This window comes from Pristis pectinata, chromosome 1 (assembly GCF_009764475.1).
Source record: "Pristis pectinata isolate sPriPec2 chromosome 1, sPriPec2.1.pri, whole genome shotgun sequence".
Lineage (NCBI taxonomy): Eukaryota > Metazoa > Chordata > Chondrichthyes > Rhinopristiformes > Pristidae > Pristis > Pristis pectinata.
The window spans coordinates 47,203,908-47,226,647 of NC_067405.1; the positions used below are offsets into that span (position 1 = coordinate 47,203,908).

General features: G+C 36.0%; 3 protein-coding genes across 3 annotated transcripts; all 3 read left to right on the forward strand.

The window, feature by feature from the left end:
- The first annotated feature begins 5,734 nt into the window (after positions 1 to 5,734).
- Positions 5,735 to 6,970, forward strand: LOC127573435 (homeobox protein Hox-D13). The gene is made up of 2 exons (XM_052021661.1): positions 5,735 to 6,353; positions 6,720 to 6,970. The coding sequence occupies exons 1-2, from the start codon at positions 5,750 to 5,752 to the stop codon at positions 6,968 to 6,970; spliced, it is 855 nt and encodes a 284-aa protein (XP_051877621.1). The 5' UTR covers positions 5,735 to 5,749.
- A 5,362-nt stretch (positions 6,971 to 12,332) lies between these two features.
- hoxd12a (homeobox D12a) lies at positions 12,333 to 13,851 on the forward strand. The gene is made up of 2 exons (XM_052023908.1): positions 12,333 to 12,912; positions 13,613 to 13,851. Exons 1-2 carry the CDS (start codon positions 12,333 to 12,335, stop codon positions 13,849 to 13,851), a joined length of 819 nt encoding a protein of 272 aa, XP_051879868.1.
- Positions 13,852 to 20,151: 6,300 nt separating this feature from the next.
- hoxd11a (homeobox D11a) lies at positions 20,152 to 21,769 on the forward strand. Its single transcript, XM_052021456.1, has 2 exons — positions 20,152 to 20,809; positions 21,357 to 21,769. The coding sequence occupies exons 1-2, from the start codon at positions 20,152 to 20,154 to the stop codon at positions 21,587 to 21,589; spliced, it is 891 nt and encodes a 296-aa protein (XP_051877416.1). The 3' UTR covers positions 21,590 to 21,769.
- The last annotated feature ends 971 nt before the right edge of the window (positions 21,770 to 22,740 follow it).

Sequence of the window (22,740 nt, forward strand, 5' to 3'; positions counted from 1 at the left end):
GCCTTAACTACTCTGCATAAGCTGACAGACTTTGGGTTCAATTTAAAACACCACATCTCAATATTTGTTGTGCATGCCCAGAGAAATGGTTTACAGGTATAGTAAACTTCACAATAATCAGAGAAAAAACGCTATTCATTAGCTAATTACAATTAAAATTACTCGAATCAATGCTTGTCAAATGATCCTATTTTCAAATGCATAGCGGAAGGTCAAAGGTTCCTGCGAATGTACCATTTGTTTCAAAGCCTTGCACATATAAAGCACCTTATCACTCTTAGCAAAACACTTAACGAAATGAATACTATGTTGAAGCCATCTTTTGTGTGGAGCAGATGATTCAAGAACAGTATAGTCCTAATGTTGAACAGTATTGCCAAGTGAATATTCAGATAAACTTTATTTGTTAGTGCTGGTTAAGTGGCAACTACAGAAAGTCTTCCAGTTTACTTGGAATAGTGTATTGAAGTTTTGTTAGAAATCCTCCAGATTTTTGTCCTTTATCAGACTATTACTGATGTGGAAAACTTGAAGGTCTACTTTCTTCAAGAACATTTGGAATATAGTCAATGCATTAAACAGTCAATTGTTGAAGGGCAATTCTTACAGATACCGAAGAATGTGCAATAACATCCCTACTTCTTGTGCCCACTCCTGTCAACCTTTTCTATTACAGATACTTAAGTCGACTTTAATATTTAAAAAGTGACTGTCAAATTTACCGCCTTGAAATTAGACTAGCTTGCCAGCTCTGCACATAGCGCCACTACAAAATAATTACATTATGACAATCCATACGTTTCCATCATTTATAAAAAGAAACAAAAAGTAAGCGTTGGTTACTTTAAAATGACTACCGAATTGGGTCTGCACCACCTGATCCAATTAATCATGCCACGTACAGTTCACTGAAGGCCACACGTGTTCATGGCTCTTGTACAATAGCAAAGACCAAGGAATAGTGCAAGAATAAATATATGCGCACCAAGCTTTATTCAAGAATATTACTGATCATGGTAAAACCGAATTTCTAGTAATGAAAGTTTTAGTGGATGCACTGTCCTATAAGATATCGTTAAACTTAGTTGTACATTAGAATGAATGTTTCCATAGAATATTGTCAAAACAAGCTGAATATTCAAGGTATTCATTTTAAATAATACAGTGGAATTTATTTATTCACTACATCACTCTTGAATAGAATGGATGCAGGAATGATATTTTCTTGTACTATACAGATTAAAGCATCTTTTTTAGGAATTCTGAAATTCGTTAGAACACATATCAGAAGTATATTTGCAAAACATGCCACTTTAATTCGGTAGCGCAAACATATATTTTGCATTTTATATGTATTTGAATCTACGCACTTTCACGGGACATTCCTTACTGCTTATTGATGAATTTTATATCTACCTAATGAAACTACTCTGTTATGGGATTAGATTATATTGGTAGAGGTAAATTCATTTCCATATAGAATATATTATCCTTAAAGAATCTTCTCTTGTGATACATTATTTTGAACTCAAACGGAGGACCTAGAATTGGGTTCTTTTTCTTAAGATGCAATAATTATGTAGGCTGGACTTTAGCATGCTCGGTCCTCGCAACAACAGTGCGGCGTTTGTTGTACGAAGAAAGTGTATACTACTTGAAGAACATTTAACAGTCACTTTTTTGATTAAATAAAAAAAGGGGTTATAAAAATTGCCACATTCTCTACAGATATAACAGACACAAACCTTTGTATTTGTTAGACTTGGGGCAGAGCGTATAGTTTTGCGGCTTGCAACGTAGTAAATTACTTCCGTAGTTCTAACTGGAACACACGCATACAAGGCGTTCATTTTAAGCGTTTAATTGGTTGCTAATGACTTTAGATTAAAGACATATTTCGTTATCCTGATTATTGTTGATAGATTAAATCCAGTTTAGTTCTAAAACCGTTATGTGTGTAGGTTATTATCGGTTCAATTCAGAAATGTCGCAAATAAAATCGATTTAATATCAGTGATTGTCTAGAGTTTATTTTCAATTACATATATTGTGTAACAAAATTTGTATGCTGGATAGCCAGGCCTTGCAAATACTTTACTTTGTATTGGCAAATAAAGAAAATATTTTCTGGTGAGTAATCTGGTTTTATTCAGGTATTAATATTAGCCATCGCTTTTGACAAAAACGACATGTTTATGAGAATGTGTGGTTAAAGGGGGCTCATAGAACCTGCTACATAGTCGGATTCGCTTATGAATACTTGGATATATCTTTTATCAATTGATTATTGTTCGTAAAAAGGTATCTGTTATCGTAAACCAGGTAAAGTAGCTATTTCGCATTTTAATATCAGTTTTGCTTTGCTTACACTTTAATTTGCATCGAATTGCCTTGCATGAACTGAATGGTTCGTTAAACGGCAATGTCAGGTGGAAATCATTCAAAATTAGCGTAGTTTGTCAAAGAGTATAATTAGAAAAATAGCTAACATACTCTTAAATTAAAGTTCTTGACACTTCATAGTGAACGTTGTCCATATGCAAGCACATATTACCCTTCCAAAAGGTATAAGTTTGAAACAAAATATTATTAAAACATTAGGCTTGTGATTCGGTCTATGAATCTTGTCATTCAGAATAACATCCAGCAAATATTTTAAACAAAAATTACCAAATGCTACCTCCAATAGCCCCTACACTAAAGGAAAAACAAATTATACCAGCACGAAAACAATATAGAATAAACGAAATTTTATATCTTCGAAGAAAAATACCCCATCTACGATTCTATGCGCAATTCACAAAGCCACAACGAAAAGTTTAGGTTGAACTTTCCACAAGGGTATGAAACAATTAAAGAAAATAATTGTGGATCAAAATAACGTTCAATAAATGCACTTAATGTATATGCAACCCGTCAAAAACTTTACCTTTACTCCCTAAGTAAAGTCAGCACATTGCAAGGATATATTGCCAATCTACCTAAATAAAATTCGGATTATTTGCATCATTACACTCTGTAGTTTTGATTTGTTCTAGATGCGAGCGATGCTGTAAGGCCAGATTTATTGCTGATTCCTCGTTGTTGTGATAAGTTGATAATGGCTCTTCTGGTGAAATCCTGCTTGAATCTTACTCAACTGGCTAATGAAAATGGCGTTTTACTTTTAAAGCGAATTGAGTCAGCAAACTAACACATCCCCTGTAAGTAAGTTAGAGCTTCATTTTACGTAATTCTACGCGAATAATTGTTTTCAAACAATGATTAGACGTATTAAAAATAACACACATTTTCCAAACTATTCTAAATTATAGCTAACGTCAAATGTTCAAATTCTCGCGTAATTCCCACCGAGCTGTTCAACTGCTTCAAAGCGCTATTTACCGTCTTTCTCCCTCTCTCTTTCTTTCTCTCCTTCTCCATCCCCCCCCCCCCCCCCCCCCACCTTGACCTTGGCCTTCATCTACTTCCGGAAAGAACCCCTTTGTCTGCATACCAGAGGTGCAAGCAACTTGAGAGAGCGACTTATTCTTAAAATCCAACCCTGTATTTTCCCCGGGTTTTTTAATAACAGCAGCTGCCCGAAGCAAATGTTAGCATATGCTTTCCCCACTGTGAAAGCAGGAGCAAATCACTTTTTTGTTCTCTCTCTGAAGAGGGATGCCATCCGTGTGCTCTTAAATAAGCACGCTGCATTTTTAAAATGATATTTGGGTACAATTAATGAGTTTGAACACGTTGTTCTGAAATATTTCTCTCAGATTATTAAAACCGCTATTGGGACTGTTTCTCTAAATAATAGCTAAGTGGACAGTCACTGCAGGAAACGTGTATCTTTAAAAAGAAGAAAGTAAACTAAAAGGGTTCACAGAAATGAATGCATGTAATTTAGTGCCAAACCATGGGTTCCACTTGTGTTTCCTTATCACGGAATCTTGCCGGTAGAATCTGTTTTTTTTCCTGTGAAGTAACTACTTATATTTCATTCTGCCCTTAGGCATTCTGAAAAGAAAATCGCCAGGATTCCAAATAACTTTTCAAAAATCACATCCTTATTTTGCTCCAGCGTACGATATGGTTATCTAATTGCTTGAGATCTTCAATTACTGTTTGTCGAAAAAGTGCCATGTTTCACTGAGTACGACATGGTCAACGAATTTCTGGTGCACAGATTCTAACTTCCGAGAAGATGGGAAAACATTCTCTGGAATAGTCAGATGACCTCCTTCAGTGTGCCAATAATCCATGATGGAAATTAGGTCACTGAGTCTCATCTCTTTCCATTATCCGTTTAGCATTTGTTAAGTGTTACCGTTACTGCTTCTTGTACACATCTGATCTATACATTTTATTTAAATATTTGCATCTTTCTTCGTTTTCGTAAATCACAAAATGAATATAAATCCTATAGCATATACAAATAATCTCTACAGAGCGTATGGTTTGGTTTGACTAACAAAACATATATGTTGCCTTAGTTTTGTCAACATATGTAGTGTAAGTAAATTGTGGTAGAGAATTAGATAGAATTTTACATCACATATTATTGTTGTTAGATTGCCATAATCTAATCTGTTCTATTCCATATAACAGAGTTATTTGGTATATATTTACATGCTTCTGCCCTAAAGTGTGAGGTAACAATGGAATGAAATGAATTAAGCACTCGAATTATGCGAGGCTGCTCAACTAAACGCTACATATTTTCAGACCATTACTTAAACGGGGCCTATTGAGAAAGTCGGTGATTAGGAAATTATGTTTTTGTCTGCCAATAATTGAAAGTTCTGGCACGGTCAGAATGCGCTCGAAGAGTTGAAATTTGGAATAATTTAGCTTTCTCAGTCCAAAATATAAACCCAACCCTCATATGGAAAAAAAATTCACTAAAAAGCAATAGCATGATACAAAAAAAAACAATTCCGAGTGGAATAAAGGTGTAGATCTACGTAACTTCCACTCAGAATTTTGATAATGTGTTATTTTATATAATCTGAACGGAAATCAATTTAAGTGTGATCGCCTAAAGATTTAATTAGAGAAAGGGAATATATGAACTTGAAAATCTATTTCGTGGTGGTTTTATAGATAGGACAGATATATGTTATCATCAACAACACATTTGGATGCTAAAAAGGTGGTTACCGAGATTTTTCATCAGCATTACAAACATCGTGCACCATTCTGTCAATTCTAAGATAGCGCATCCCCATTTGCAAACGGAAATGGCAATTTTCCAAAAATTCTCCAATACTTCATTTTAACTGAAAACTCCCTCAAAGAATATTTCATATATTCAATATTTGTATATATATCCGATCCTTCAAATTATAGAATATATTTTACAAGTTATCAATAATATCCCATATATATCTCAACTAAACTGCATCGGTTTAAGTATTGCCGAAGAAAAGACAATACTCGTTTTAATATACATCAACAGTATTGGTTATTTACTATGAATTAATTTGGGATAAAACGATTTTAAGATCGGGAAAGGAGTGCTTGGAGAACTGAAGCCAGATCAGTTGCAGCGCGTCACGTGCTCAGAATCCACCTATCACGTTTCACTCGCGCAGTGCACACTCTAATCGGTGAAAATAAGCACCTCTTCTCACTCCCGAGACTGCTTTTATAAAGCAGTACTTAGTTTGCAGTGGGTCGTGATATGACAGCTCTTCTTTCAGCCCCTTGGAGGACTGATACTATCAGATACCTGCACAACAGAAACAACACGAATAAGTCGGAGATGGAAGGACTGGGTGGGAACGTCCCTTCAAATCAATGCAGGAATTTTCTATCTCCCGCTGCATTTGGAGCTCATCACAACTCTTTATCTTCGGGACCTGCTTACTCAGGCGGAGATCGTACGCATTCTGTCATTTCTGAATCAGCTAAGCAATGCAGCCCATGTCCAGCTCCTACCAGCCCTCCAAACCCAGCCTTCAGCTACGGCTATCATTTTGGAAGCAGCTATTACAGTTGTCGAAATGTTGGTATACAACAAACTGGACTGAAATCTGGTGCTCATGCATCTCTAGCCGGTTACCCAGTGGACAAATACATGGATGTTTCGGGTTTGACCAACAGTCCTGTCCCCACTGACGAGGTATCAACCCGAGCAAAAGAACTTGCTTTTTATCAGAGTTACCCTAATCCATATCAACGGGTTTCTAGTTATTTGGACGTTCCAGTAGTCCCTACCATAAGTGGCCACGGAGAGCCTAGGCATGAAGCCTTAATATCCATGGAGGGTTACCAGCCATGGACATTTGCTAATGGCTGGAATGGTCAAGTGTACTGCCCTAAAGATCAGACACAGTCTTCACATTTTTGGAAATCGCCTCTTTCAGGTATCATGAAGTATTTTTCACAGAAAAATATATTGAACTCATTTTAATGTAAAACAAAGAAAATAGAAGAAACTTTCATTTAGCGTTACCTTATCAGCAATTCTCTAGCCATTTTTTCATTTGTAATATATAACATAAATAATGCATGGGACTCATGTATCAGAATTAATGTGCTCAGATGCGTGTTTGACCGAATGCCTAAATAGCTCAAATAAGTTCTCAAATGTACCAAATAGACAAATGTCTGTGTGTTATCATTTTGATTTCTGTTTAACCTTCTCTCTATCTCCTCTCTTTCATTCTCCACACCCTTTCAACTGCAGCCGCTTGAAGTTTATGTTCTTATAATTTGCATTTTCCCCTCAGGAGATGTGATGCACAATCAGACTGATATAAACATTTACAGGCGAGGGAGGAAGAAAAGGGTTCCCTATACGAAAACCCAGCTTAAAGAACTCGAGCGAGAATATGCCACTAACAAATTCATAACCAAGGAAAAAAGACGAAGGATATCTTCAGCTACCAACCTTACAGAAAGACAAGTTACCATTTGGTTTCAGAACAGAAGAGTCAAGGAGAAAAAAGTGGTTTCCAAAGTCAAAGAAAATATACCTTGATAGCGCAGACATCACTCATCAACAATGGCGCATTGTAAATTATACATGATGGTCTTTTAGAAACGGAAGCTAAATGAACGTGGGAGACGTTAAAGCAACATCTTCGGATTTATAACAAAAAAAATCTTGAAATGACAAGTTCCATGAGATGGTTTGCAAGACTTTGCTAAAATGCTTGTTGTGACTCATCACCACATGCGAACAAATAAGGCACTCCTTTGAGAGTTCCACATTCACATATTTGTATTGCGTTACCGTGCTGGATCGTTTTCGCGAGCGACATTGCAGAAAATGCAAAGTAGTGCTTATTTCCGTCTAAAGAATGTTTTGTGAATTCAGATAAATTACGGGAGGTTTCACAATATACAGATAAAATGGCGACTACAACTGATAACACGTTAAGACCCAAAAGCCGACATTAAGTAAAGTTTGACCTTAGCTTTCTTGATGTACGGCGATATTTATTTACATTTCAATGTTTTGTCATGTTTTGCAAGATGTACCATGGCTGCATTGTGAATGGGTTCAAATGGTAATCGCATATAATAGCAACAATCATTTAATGATTGAAAATATAGTGGTAAAATACCATTTTATGTCAATGCCCGTTAGAAATTATTTGCAACAGAGATACGTGCAGACTCTGTGCGGCGGAACGCCATATTATTGTTATATTTATCGGCAGCGAATTTACAATCATGTCCATAACAAATTATTTAGTCCATATACCAAAAAAGCCTTGTTGATTAACACCAGAAAATTCTGCAGTAACATATTTCCCGAAGTAAATGTAATCATTAAAGAGAAATTTTAGTTTCAAGTGAAATATTTGTCAAATTTAAACGTCTTAATGTATCTTTATGTTATGAGTTAAAATATGAGAGGGTGTGTTTCTGCCTTTTGAATATTTTGTTCTTTGAACTGTTATTTTCAAAACAAATGCTAATATATTTGAAAGCCCCATTGACGTTTTGAATGCGAAGTCTTTAATTGAACCTTTTTTCAGCTATTTTCTAAGTAATAACTTGTTACGCTGTATACTTAAATTGTAATCGCGATTTCTATATGAGTAAATAGTGAAACTCATTCCTGTGTTTTATGTATATTTTAAAAATAAGCTTTCTTAACATTTCCCTCGTTTTCTTTACCCAGGACGAGTCAAAATTGATCTTGTGTAGTTTTCTTACATGGATTTATGCTATGTAAAAAATTAAAACAAATCACACTTCAACTGTCTCGAAGTTTTATATTTCTTGTAAATTAATTCGGTTTATTTTTTACCCCCTCAACATGTATCATATAAAACTGTACAATGCTTGGAGGAATGTTTTACAATTCGCCGCTATATTGCGATTTTTCGGCGAAATTCGAATAAAAAAAAGAATGAACAAAAAACGTTGTATTTATAAATTGGAAGGAACTAAAACTGTTCCTGCTGAACTACATCATTTCATTACTTTTTTTAAAATGACGTGTGTTAGCATGCCTATCCAGTATTTGCTTTCTGGGTATTTTGTAAACATAATAAATCGAAATATACAAGATATCCAGGTTGCTGTGCTTTAAAACAAATTATGAAAGGGATAATTTGACAGAAGAAACTAATCACGACATGAATGAAATTCACAATTGCTTGGAAGTGCACTAGAATACAACCCCGAGATTTCTTCAAATCTTGCTCAATTGCGTCGTCTCATTTTCACGTTTACAGATCAATTCAAAGCAATGCAACATTTATTTCACGTAAGCATTCTAACGTTGTGCCCCCAAATAATTATTGGTGGGTGAATAAATTGGATTACCATGTGGGTATTAGAAGCAACTACTTTACAGTGAAGCTTGCCAAAATATTCGCAATGACATCTTTTTTCCATTTATCATACATGATTAAATGTGCAAACCATCGGCGTAATTTAATTTCTCCTGAATTTATATTGAAACATTTGGATAGATAAAGCTCTCCGCACAGATGTCTAAAGTAAGTATTAATTGTATTATCTCTGTTGGCGGTGGTGCGTAAATAATACAAAGCATGACAATATGGGTAACGTGTTCATAGCAGTCAAAACATAGCCTGGATTTGCAACGCACCCCTTGAAGAAAAATGGGGAGAATATTAAAGTGGCAAGGAAGTGGGGGGGGGGGCGATAAATTAGTTCCTTGTTTTAAAAATAGACATAATAAGTGATGAAATTTAGAATTAAGTGAGATTCATTGCTTTTATATGAGCACGAACTTAGTAGGTGATAATGCTGTTGACCTTGCCATCTTTATTTACCAGCTGCTAACAATTGCTAACCATATTCCTGTGCATTGTGATAAGTTCTGTTGGTCAACCGTAGAAACAAATTTAAAAGATTTATGTTTTCTCGTGTTAAATTCAAACTCCATATTCTGTTACATGCGACATATGCATACAAGCTGACTTTACTCGGTTAAATTTGTTAGAACTTTGTGATATTAAAATATATTTTTGGAGAGATGTTCAGCCCTCTGACGTCAGATTTCTATTTACCATTGACCTTGACTATCGTTATAGTCTTTGACCTTGACTTTATTTAGCATCATGAATAATAAAGGCTACCCTGATCACAGAACTAGTTCGCCATCTGCTGGATAACCTGCTGTAAAACATGAGTTGTTCCAACCGAAGCGCGGGCTTCAAGATGGTCGGTCCGTCGGTCGTACTTGAGGTTGTAGACCAGTGTCAGAATTAGGCCAACTGTTTTGTTTCACTTCCATGGTCTTAATGATAGGTTGCATCGACAACTTAGACAGCAACGTTTTTTTGCTCAAGCAAAGCACGTCAAAATAAGTCTTTGACTAACCCATTTTAAGTGAGATTTTCGAAGGGCAGCGTACAATGTGTTAATAACTGAGGTCTAATATTTCACATCATTTAAATTTAGCGCGTTTGAACGAAGTTATGCATAATGTGATATTTATACATCCAGGTCTATATTGTGTTCACGTCCTGGAAAACAAAGCACATCCCGGCATTGGGGTTATCTTGTAAGTAAATCTGCCTTACTGCACCGATAGTTTCGATGAAATGTGTAAGATATACATTTTCTGGTTCTATATTTCTTCAGTATTTTTCAATGTGTAGCGATAAAATATCATAAACAGAACTTAAAGTTTAACCGGGATCGCAAAAGAGGTTTGAGAAACGTCATTAACAATAAAGCAGCTTTTGTTATAGAGGGTGTAGAGTGAGGATTCGTGACCCAGTTGCATTCCTTGCTTACATTAAATCAAACGAAAATTTCATTGTGTGCAACCTGACACCAGCTTCAAACTGAAATGGCAAAACACATATTGATCTTAAACAATGCAAGTATATTCTCACTTTAAAAACTGCGATTTGATCTCATTCGACATTGACCTTGAACTGGGCCACAGTTTAATTTTAGAGTAATTTCAAGATTTTGTGAGATTCAGTAGAAGTCCGGCTTCAGTTAAGCGCCTTTGTTTGCAATTGCTTTTGGATTTTGATGTCTTAGTAAAGAAACACTTTTCGGGATTTTTGTAGGGAATCGTGAGATCATAAAAGGACAGGGGACAAACAGTCGTTTTTCCTTCCGGTGAGGATGTGGTGGTGGTGTCTGCTTAGATTTTACTGCTCATGATTTTAAATGAAAGGACAACATTTTTTTTGTCAAATTGTAGGTAAGTATGTATAGTAAAGAGTAAAGCATAGTGTTAAATTATAGACATGGAATAATTAATATATAAACAAATAATAAGTATTGTATTTTTGCGGTCGATGCGACGCTATGTATGTTACTTTCGGAGGCATGAGTGACTTTTGATTATCTAATATCATATTGAACAGAATAAATTGTATAGTTCGATAAAGATATACGCTTTTGAATTAATGTTACTGCACTTGTTTTTCTGTTAATAAATGGATAAGCGCCATGTTAACACTATAGATTTGATGTATTCACGTTGTTGTAAAAATTCAGCCAAATCGAAAGTTAAAAGCAGACAAACGTAAAAGACCATGTGCTTTTTTGATTCTGGTACCAGTGTTGAAGAACCTCTTGGTATTTACTCCAGCAGACTTATTTCGACATTTGCTTTCGTTTAGATTTAAAATGAGGGTCTGAGATTGTCTAATTTACGATGATAATCTTCAGACATCCTTTCAACTAAAATCCTTCAAAATAAAGAGAGACCAAATTCAACCCACAAAATTCTACTTAAGTATACGCACTGTAAATACAAATAATATTTATAATCGAATTTATCCTCAATATTTTTAAACCCAGCCGCACATTTTAGGTATAATAATGCTGGACAATATTCTACTCAAATGTGGGCATACTGGAAACTGGATCACTTCAGCTGAATAAATAAACTAGTTGAATTTTAAAAATCAAAATGCCTTAGGTATTGCATTTAACGATGAGATCGAGAGTATGATCGCCATTTACTTTACAGCAAAAGCAATGATAATGTACGGTATTGTATAATTTGATTATTAATGTGTATATTCTTCCTGAAAACAGAAACTCGTCTTAACATATTGTATTCGCTTTTTAAACTGATGTATTCGTTTTCTTTAACTCATCCCTAAATTACTTCGGCGCGGAATATATTTTGTAATCTCTTTACAAGGTTTGAATTAACGTTCACGTGTTTGATTTTTGAACTCAGCCTTCGTTTATTCGTCCTTTTGATTAAAAAAAAGGATCAAAACAAAATATGTAGCCTGCTGGATTTACACATGGATGTGATTCTCAAGGGATTTGGACGACACAAAAATACTCACTAATACACGAATAAGAGAAACATGCCAAATATAAATAGTCCAGACATTTCAAGTTGTAATGTTACATGATTAGTCGACCTAAATAGATATTGCTATTATATCATATTGTAGGATATCTCAGCTAATGCATCATATCCGTTTTATGTTTTAAAGAATTTTTGAAACAGGTTTGCAATACTTAAAGAGAAGATGGGATAATTTTGGTTTTAAGGCAAGTACAAAATGTGTATCTCAAATATATATTAAATATATAATGTAACCAATAGAGTAGGTATTCCGTGAAATATTTGTGTATAAATGTATTTCAAATTTATTAAGGTAAAGTATTTTTCTGAACTATATACGCATCCCTTTGACTTCAGTAAACGGCGCCGCACTAACAGCCGGTAAGTGGGATGAAAGTACACATGGACGTGGACTTGGACATTTCAGTTGCGAGTTGTATTGGGACGGAGGCGGTGCCAAAAAAAAAGCTGCTTCCGCTTGTCTTGTGACCCTCCTGGAGCCAATCGGCGAGCGCCTTTCATTTATCTCTGTCTGGAAGCTAAATAGGAGACAGAGAAGATCTGATCGCTCTTCTCGGAAATGTGCGAGCACAATCTGCTAAATTCAGGCTATGTCGGCTCCCTGTTAAATTTTGCTAGCCCGGAGCCCTTCTACTTCCCCAACCTGCGTCCGAATGCGGCTCAACTGGCAAGTCTGTCACCAGCACTCTCCTACACCCGCAGGGAGGTGTGCTCGCTCCCGTGGACTTCGAGTCCATGCGCATCGCCGCCGCAGAGCCGCGCCTTCAGCGGCTACTCTCAGTCCTATCTCAGCAACTCAGTCTCCATCAGCATCAATAGGCATGGATCAGACAAAGCAGCAGCCAGCGAAGAGCCTAACAAATACTACTTCCAAGACAGCAGCCGAAAGCTGGAGGAGAGATGCAGACACAATCAGTCCTATCCAAGTGATACCAGCATCCCCTCTTCAGTCAACATCAACCCTGCCAAGTACGAGTACCCAAACGTGGAAACATCTCTCCATGGCTCGTCATTACATAATCAAGGCTTTGAATTGAATTCCAACTCTCCCTCTGTAAATGAAGGCGTCAAGCAATGTGTGAGCCTCAATATGTCATTACAGTCATCAGTAACGCCAGTGTGCAACAGATCCTCCGATGGTATAGTATCAGTGCCATATTAAAGCGATGACCATTTGAAAAATGCGGTATCCTTCCTTGTTCGAAGTGCTACCTGTCATCTTCACGTGAATTACATTTGTTGAACATCAAACAGGAACAATTTATGCTTAAAGCAATCAAAACCACCAGGAAGATAATTATTGTAATTACAAAAACGATTCTGACGAGATAATAACAAACAATGAAACTCAAAGCATGAAAGCAGTCCATTTGTGGTAGTTATTTTAACTAACGTAAAATTACAACGTTAATGCTTTCGTTTAAATTTTAGCCAACTTTTAAAAGACGAAGAGAACATAACTGATTTCTTTATTTGTCATTTAGAACCCAAAAAAATTAGGGAGATCTCTTTGTTAGAATTTGTTAGTGAGTTTTCTGCGTTAACAATGACATAATATTAAGGTGATCAGATACCTTATTTAAATATTTGTGTTTATTCTATTTGGCTTCTGGAATCGTTAAATGGTTTAACAGTGTTGACTTTTGTTTCTAAGATTAAAGGTCACCAAAATAGAGAATATCGTATCTAAGAATAACAGAAGTATTAATCCTGAAAAGTTGTCAACGTAAACGCCCGAACTAACAAATCACACTAAAAACATGAATGGCTTTGGGATGAAAAGTTGTGGTAAAGTGCTACATTTTCTTCAGTATTTTCTTTTCCAATTTCGATTTGCAGGGCTATCGTGGTGCCCAACGCAAGTGAGGTCAAGGAGGAAACGCAAGCCATACACTAAGCAACAGATAGCTGAACTTGAAAATGAATTCCTTGCGAACGAGTTTATCAATCGACAGAAGAGGAAGGAATTGTCAGACAGACTAAATCTGAGCGACCAGCAAGTAAAAATCTGGTTTCAAAACCGGCGCATGAAAAAGAAAAGACTTGTTATGCGTGAACAAACGCTCTCGCTCTTTTAGGCCAAAGTAAAGTTTAAATGTGAGTTTCAAGGTCGTGAATTGAACTTTTTTATGGTAATTAAGCTTGCTCGCAGAAAGCATGTAGATCAAGAATATCCATTGTTTTAATGGAAAGGTGCTCCTTTGATGTGCTGTCATATAAAACAGCCATCTACGATTACATTGCCACTGCCACTAGTCCAGGGCGTGTTGGTTTAGTTAAACCTCAGCAGCATACAGGGACTGAGATGCAAACTACGGATACCTCGTGAAAATTTGTTATAGCAGGAAATTGACCGACAGGCAAAAAGTTGACTTTTTGTAGCCTGTATCTTGCTGTCCGTGGATAACGTGCCAGCAGCGCCTTCTCATCAGCATTGATTAGTTTCAATGACATTTGTAATTATTTCGTTTCTTCGGTTTGTTTAAATTGCTCCATGACTGTCCACTTGAGTAACAAGCAGATATTCTGCATTTTGAGAATGTAAGTACAACAGGTAATTAGAATGGAACATTCGTATTTTAATCTTAAATATATAAATATTATGCATGCACTCTACCTATGTAAATTGAGTAATAATAAAACGGATGTCGAAACAAATTTTCATTTGTATATACGTCATGTTATTTACGAATTGTCTTGTAAATTAGGAGCCGGGAAACCGATTAATTCTAAGGTGTATGAAGTTCTTATAAAGATGCATACTTAACCAGGAGTATTAAACTAATCTTCCGAAAGTAGCGCGTTTACGGGATATATGATAGCGATGGGTGCGGGTTTGAATCAGGAATAGATGCGCGAAGTATTTACATTTTGTGCCAGGTTTCCATATAAGTGGTGCCATGTTTTTTTCAAGATTGCGCCTACCTCGGCTGCATTATTCGGAGTTGCTCTACTGAAATTACAGGTGAATCTGGTAAGTACAATAAAACGAGCAAGCAATGGTGCCAGAAATTAAATAAATAAAACACACGGGTGATAAGCAGTTACATATTTGTATTTTTCTTAGGTGCTGTAAAGGCCCACGCTGAACACGATAAAAAAGAAACACGCCTCTTTTTTTTATACAATTGATTTATCGCTGTTGTTTTAGTCCAGTAACATATTTATTGAAGGGCCGATTTCTAAATGTTCCAATATTTATACACGAGCTTTTAAATTCAGACCTATAATATTAACCTGGTGCATGAGCTACGGAACTGGGAAATATCAAATGCCAAGTAGTCAAATTACAACATACATAGTTTCAAATTCAATTGCTTCCAAACGATGGCATTATTATTGCACCAATATTACTTCATTATTACACACGCGAACTAATTTTCCTTAATATATTTCCTGAGCTTACCGATCAACTTGAGTTTTTCATGTGAAATATCTGGCGGCCGCTTGGATATTTTGTCACGATGAAAATGTAGGCATATTGAATGCAGACCAAACGAAACAAATATTTCTCCCCATATTAAAGCGAAAACGGTGCCTAATAGAAACCGATTATGCTTTAAGGCGCCCCGTGATCTTCTCTCTCACTTTTAATCTAATGGGTTCTGATTTGGATTTAATCTATTTAATTCTCTCGTTTGGGAGGGATTATCCAAAGTTTCAATTTTCGTGCGCAATTGGCCACGATTTGAAGGAAAATATTTAGGTGTCCCATGATGTAAGACTTATCCATTAATTTCAAAGTATTCACATTCTAAATCTACAGAAAGATTAAGCTACCATAAGAGCAAATAATTAAAAGCAAACTTGCACAGAATAATTCAGATGAAATCGCCTATTCTTTCCAGTAGATGAGTGTTTATTTGTTCGGTTATAAGATGCAATCTATTTCAGTTGAAGCAATAATTACACTTTAATTCATTTAATTTCCCACAGTTTGGTGGCGACTTACTTTTACCGAACACTTTAGGAATTACTATTTCCAAAGAACTATAGCAATGTTAATCGATCTTCAAGGATGGAGTCAAAAGATAGCAACCTCTGCTGATGAGGATCATTTTATTTTCCTTTTATGGACAACATCACGAATTCAGTTCTGTTTAAGTTGACGGCTTCAAGTATGGCCGATTTTTAATTCATTTAAATGTTATGCAATTCAGCAATGATTGCTAATGGATGAGGACTGTTAGAGAAACTCTCTGTACTTGCGTCTGAGCATTTAGCAGAAGATGTAAACGAGAACAAATGAGTTGCAGCCTCTTTACTTCTCTTTCCAGCAAATCAGGGCGTGGGTGGGCAGAAAACAACCAGTTACTTCCAATCCCGCCATTTGTCTGGGCTGCCATTAATTAAGCATGCACCGTGCGATTTTCATGAATCCTTTAAAATATTTATTGAAACATATCAAAGCAAAGAAATATGAATAGATCAAAAGCAATTATTTTCTGTGGCATATCTTTTTGGGATTCATGAACAACGTTTTATGGGATTTAAATATACTGAGAAAATAAAAGGTGAACAATTAGGTCTCGGGATAGTGACAACGTGCTTATGAAATTCAAAGAGTGTTTTGTTTCAGGCCGCGTATGTAAATGAGAATCGCGCTACAAGCAATGCACCCACATACTTAGCAGAATTAAAATGATCAGAGGGCAATATTGAAATATTTCCTCGTGCTAAGACGACTCTTCGTATCCTAGTTCCTGGGCTTCATGTTTCTAGCAAGTAAATGAAAGAAAAAGTAGATGCCTGTAGCCCAGATGTTACATACATTTTCCTGTGTTCCTGTGAACTGGGCAATGAAAAGAGAAGTACTGTCATTGTCTGGGGCCTTTTACTTTTCAGGAAGGCGGGTTTTATGAGAGAAATACTTCGGATTAGGACACACGGAAGTTTCCTGTATTGTCACCGCATATAAAATATATAATGAAATATCCAAAGGTTCCACCAAATTCCATTTTACTAGGATTGGAATATATTTGCATAATATTGTGCGGGTTGTACTATTAAGTACATTAGAAACGAACGCATGCAGTAATTTGCAAATGCGTTGCTCATTTGTTACGAGAGCTCCCAGTGCAATCGCGATAATAACGGTAATATTTCCACCGCTTCATTGACTTTAAATCATAGGTTGCATCGTGTCTTTCCAGAGCCTGAAATGATATAAAAACTATGAGGCCATAAATTCACTAATATTGAAAATATTTGTTAATGTTATTACCATTTTGGTTTAAATATTAATTGGAAATAAAAATGCCTGGGATTCTAGCATGTCGACATTGCGAATTGACTTGTAAATTGATTAAAAAACGTCATGCTATTCTATCGACTGGCGGTGTCTTTTGAGGAATGATCAGTCCTGAGCGTCGCGCTGAATTTCTGAATGTTATCCGAGTACACAATACCACGATTGCTATTAAATATGGACCGTTGTTCCATTAGGTCATTTATATTCAACTGTTAGATAAATTTAACTAAAATAAATTGTTTTTACACCTGTATGTATTGTAAGAATGTTATCGAATTTGTAGCAGTATTACCCCAAGCTTCGGGAAATTGTTCGACATTCCGTCGAACGCTCAGAATCTCTTTTTCATCTCATTTTTATGGTCAAGCTGCCAGACGTGTCTCTACATGTTCTCCAGATACTGGGGGCGCCATAACAAAGTTAAGGTCAAGTTAGTGTCTCTCTTTGGATCGCAGAAGCCTAACATGCCACTGATAGTCTATTTTGCTTGACCAATGAATGTTGCTTTCCACATTGGAAATATTTAATTTTCCATGTTGTGCAAAAAAAAATTGAGGCGAATATTTTGCTGGACCGTCAAACTGAAACCATAGATCGTCGCCTCGGTGAAATGCGTAAGAAAATAAACGACTTACAAACTCGTTTCGTACATCGCTTTATGTTGCATGTAAGAGAATAACTTGAGCTATAAAAGAACACATCTTGTAAAGCGGAATTAACGTTGATTCCTCATCAACGTTCTGCAGCGTGTTAGATATTTGCGGGCAAATAAGCATTAACTGCGCTCCGAACACGAGACGAGAACAAAGGCCACGCTTAATTCCTGTTCTATTTACAGCTATTGCCATATTTTTGAACAGGATCCTTCAGCACCACTGGCTAATGCTATTTGATCGTCCAATTTTTATCAATTATTACAAATTACATTGAGACTTTTGCCAGTACATTAAACTTTTATAGTAACTGTATGGAATAACAGAAGACATATTACAACCAGAGCATAATTGAGCAAATTGTACAATCCACGAGTCTATAAATAGAAGCCGCAACGACGAGACTTACATTAATAAAACAAGATACATATTACGCTCAAACATAAAATTTAAAATGCCCATATGCGGTGTGCCTGTGCGTGCCTGCGTGCGTGTGTGTGTGTGTGTGCGCGTGTGTGTTAGAAGTGTCGCATTTCTAATAACTTAGCTGGAATGATGCTCACTATTCAATCCCTCATTCGGGTTTACTGTATTTCTGGTGTGCTTATTGCTACTAACGACAAACTAAATCACTCAGTTGCATAGGGTTTTAAAATTTTGATTTCAGTTGAGATTAATTATCATTATCATTTAAAGCAAACACCACACTGTATGCTAGTTCTGAGTAGTTAAAGTAGTACAATGTCACATGCCTTATGGTGACATCGACCGGATGTCACATAGTATATTTGTGTACCCGTGGAATAAAGGAATCTAAGTTGCTTTCAGAAATTTCTCGGGATCCATACAGTCCGGGAAAATTATTCTGTAACCAACAAAAATAAGTTCGTTCTATACTCAACAATAATACTTCTCTATTCAGTCAGTGTCGTGGAATTTAGGAGTTATTCTCAGATTGCTCGAGTTGGTTGCACAGAATTTAGATCCAAAGGGTCAGCCTCAAATGCAGTGAATTGCGTATTTCAATCTGACAAACATTGATCATGCGTGATATTTGGTCATGTGTGAAAATATTATGCAGGTAATAACAAGCATTCGTTGACCAATGCATGAAAATAAAAAATTAAGACGAACAGAAACTTCTGCACAAGTGAACTTTCTTTTCCTCTCTGTGAAGTTATTTTTCCAATATATCAATTTAGATTGATAGTTACATACATGCTTCCGCTGGCTTAATTTTCTCTCGTCTGGAGTACCATTAAAAGAATTGTAAAGTAGCCCTCGTATGTAGATTCAAACACTTTTCAAATCTGAATCTCGCTCTTTTGCAAATGAAACTATTTTGAAAAGAAAGATCTAGATTATTGGAGTGAGGTAAATTATGGAAAACCTCGGTAGTGCACTGGTTTTAATCGTTTGAAAAATGAAAACAATTTCCGCACCTCCAGTATGTTAGACTTTCTTTATTACATATCTATTGTTTTAATTTTTGCAAGTCATAAAGGAACCTACATAATTACTGTGAAACATGTGCACCTCGAGTAACTCTAGTGTCCTGAGAATATTCTACATTTTGTAGTACAACCATATTTTGATGTTAGTCATAAGGGGGTGGGGGTTTCCCGCAGTTCACGAGGCTCTAACCTTCAAAAACTTATGTGATTTATACATTTCCTGTTAGTGCTAAAATATTACTTTAAATTCACACTCTGGACCGTTAGTTTATGCAATGTAAATAATATATTATTTTAAATGCAATACAATAAGATAGATATTTGTACATCCTTGTCAATAGAAACTTCATACTCGATTTTATATATTGAAGCAAAATACTGAAAATTAGCCTATTTAAAATAGTTTCGTTATACTTTACTTTTATGGGCATTTCTCCAAGTTCCTGAATTATGATACATATAATGATAATTATATTCACACCACGAAATAGAATTTAGTCTGCATGGAGCATTTGCATTTGCCAACACAAAATTGTTTAGAAATTATCTTTGTTACCCAAGGAATAAATTACCGTATTAATAAAAGTTGTTATTTTATATACCGTCTGACAGTATATGGCGCGTTTTTATGAAAATGAATTCGCTAGCTAATGAAACTCAAGTGATGGTTTTGAAGTTTCCAAAAATACAAATGCATCTGGGACAGACTATGATGCGTACACTTAATTATTTGTTATAGAGTTTGCTTCCTCCTTAGTCAAGAGCACAAATCCTTGGTCCTGGGAAAGAAATGCAGCTAACTTGCAACAACTGAAAGCCGATAGGCTAATTTCGAATTATCTACGGGTTCCCAAGGATGGATCTTAATGACCAAAACTGATATATGGTAATTTCTACATTGGATCACATGACTCGTTTACCCTTAGAATCAATCAAGATGAATTGCACGTCAGCTTACGTTTCCAATTTTTTTTCTTTCGCCGACCCGTTCATACGCCTTTAGAGTAGAATAGATGGAGCATGTTTAACGCCATCAATCCTGATAATTCGTTCTCGAAACCACGAAAACAAAACATGACTGAGTTTGAAGACCGTGGTAGCTGCAACTCGAGCATGTATCTACCCAGCTGCACGTACTATGTTTCAGCCCAAGATTTCTCGGCGGTGTCAACGTTCTTACCGCAGACCACTTCTTGCCAAATGACATTTCCTTATTCCTCTAATTTAGCTCAGGTTCAACCTGTTCGAGAAGTGTCGTTCAGAGATTACGGGTTAGAACATCCGACAAAGTGGCATTACAGGAGCAACTATACTCCTTATTGCTCTGCAGAAGAGATAATGCACAGAGACTATATGCAGCAACCGGCCAGAACGGGAATGTTGTTTAAAAATGATAATGTATACAGTCAGCGTGCAAGCTCAAATTCATCTTGCAATTTCTACACCACAGTTGGCAGGAATGGAATACTCCCGCAAGGTTTTGATCAGTTTTTTGAGACAGCCTATGGGATTTCTGACTCTTCTAATTATGAACAGTTGACCGAAAAGTCCGTGTCTACGTGCCAGAGTATTACAACAGCTGATAAAGTTTCTTTGGGTCAGACGAAAGAAAGTACAACCGAAAAGAACACCGGCGAGTCCTCGGGTAACAGTGCGGCCGACAAATACAGCCTATCCAGTAGGTGCAGTGGTAACCCAGGGTTAGAATATAGGGCCAACACATTCTGTCTCACAGATTTTATGTGAAATTTTATAAGCAGACGCAGGATTTTATATACCCTATAAGATCTGCTTTAAAGCTGTAAAGGTTGTTTACGATGGGAAATCAGTTTAGGTGGGCTTTTTGAATATGCAAAATCATGAATACTCGATTTTTAAGTTTCTGCAACAATTTCTGTATTGTATTGTTATTTGTCCAGGAGTTATTTCTGTTCTACTCTTTGCGAATCCTTTTGTTCGTTCAAATAAGACAAAGCGTAATTCAGGATTCGTTTCTGCTACTTTATTTTCGATATGAATATAGCTGTACAAGAAGTTAATTAAAACGCGATTGAATATATTCATTAAATATCTTTATGAAGAGTAATTAGTGGCAGCGGGGTGTAACCGAAAAGCACCGCTTTGTTTTGCACCATTTCACAATGAGTTTAACTTGGTACAAGAAAATAAAGATCGCGTCTATTGATGTAAGATCATTTGTAACATTTTTAACACTTTCCCATCAGCTACTCTGCGATCCAGAAAGAAAAGATGTCCTTATACCAAATATCAAATCCGGGAACTTGAGCGAGAATTTTTCTTCAATGTCTACATAAACAAAGAAAAACGCTTGCAATTGTCGAGAATGTTAAACCTCACCGACCGACAAGTCAAAATATGGTTCCAGAATCGGAGAATGAAAGAAAAGAAACTTAGCAGAGACCGCCTGCATTTTTTTGCTGGTAATCCTTTATTGTGACTATGATACAGCTTACTCTAATGGATTCCCTTTGCCGACTCTTCATTGCCTTAGTCAATATTTATTTACACAAGGAGGGACTGCAAGTTTGACGGAACAGTTTTGCTGTTCTTATGTGGAAACCAGGTTAAACGATTGACATAGAATTGGATTTGAGGTGACGCGGTCGTATAGATAACATGGGCGTCATACTAATTAGGGAACATTTTTTACCTCAGCATTGATGATATTCCGTTCCAAAGGAAGAAGCTTGATTCTGCGGGATATTCAGGGAAAATAAGCAGTATTTCATTTTAAATAATAAACGGAGGTAATGGAGGGCTAAAATAGTATATTGTTAGTTCACAGCGATGGGTCAATCAGATAAGATAATATGCTCTATTTCTTCTTTTAGTCAATGTATAGCCAAACTAACCAGAATTGTTAAAGTTGTGTATTCTGGTGAAAGAAAAAGGCATATTTATTACTTTATCTTTCTATTCGATATCATGGGTTAATTATAATATACTGTAGTTAGGGACGTTTAAAGGAGATGTGATATTAATAATAGTTTCCGGTTTACACACTAGTTGACATTTCATGTTAAACGCATGCCATAGGATGTCTTTCCTTTTCAAATGAATAAAAAATGTTACTCGAAATCTTTCAAATAAAATCTTTTTTAAATAAATGACTATTTGCATTTTTATAGGAAAATCCGACGCAAATGGTTCCCGAGTACACCTTCAAATCGCACCATTATTACGAGGGTCTGGAGTACACCGAGAAGCAAACGTTATAGCTTATTACATTAGTGGCAAAATAGTGGAAATCTAAAATATAATTCATATTCCCTAATCTCTTGACTATTTCCAGCATATATATGGTTCTTAACTTTCACGTCTCCGCGAGCAGCCGTTTACGATGTAGCCTTGATACGAAAATGGAAATATAAACCACCCAATTAAGCACTTCCATTATAAATGAAAAGCCTTATGTTAAACTAAAGTTTTGCTTATAGGCATAATACGCAGTCGTATTTTGCTTTTAAAACATTTGAAATAATATTATTTCCAGTTAGCACCTGGAAATTAATTGATGAATCTATTTCGATTACTTGTGCAAAAAAAGACAAGTAGCAGCGTAGTGCAAAATTAGCTGAATTCCAGCAG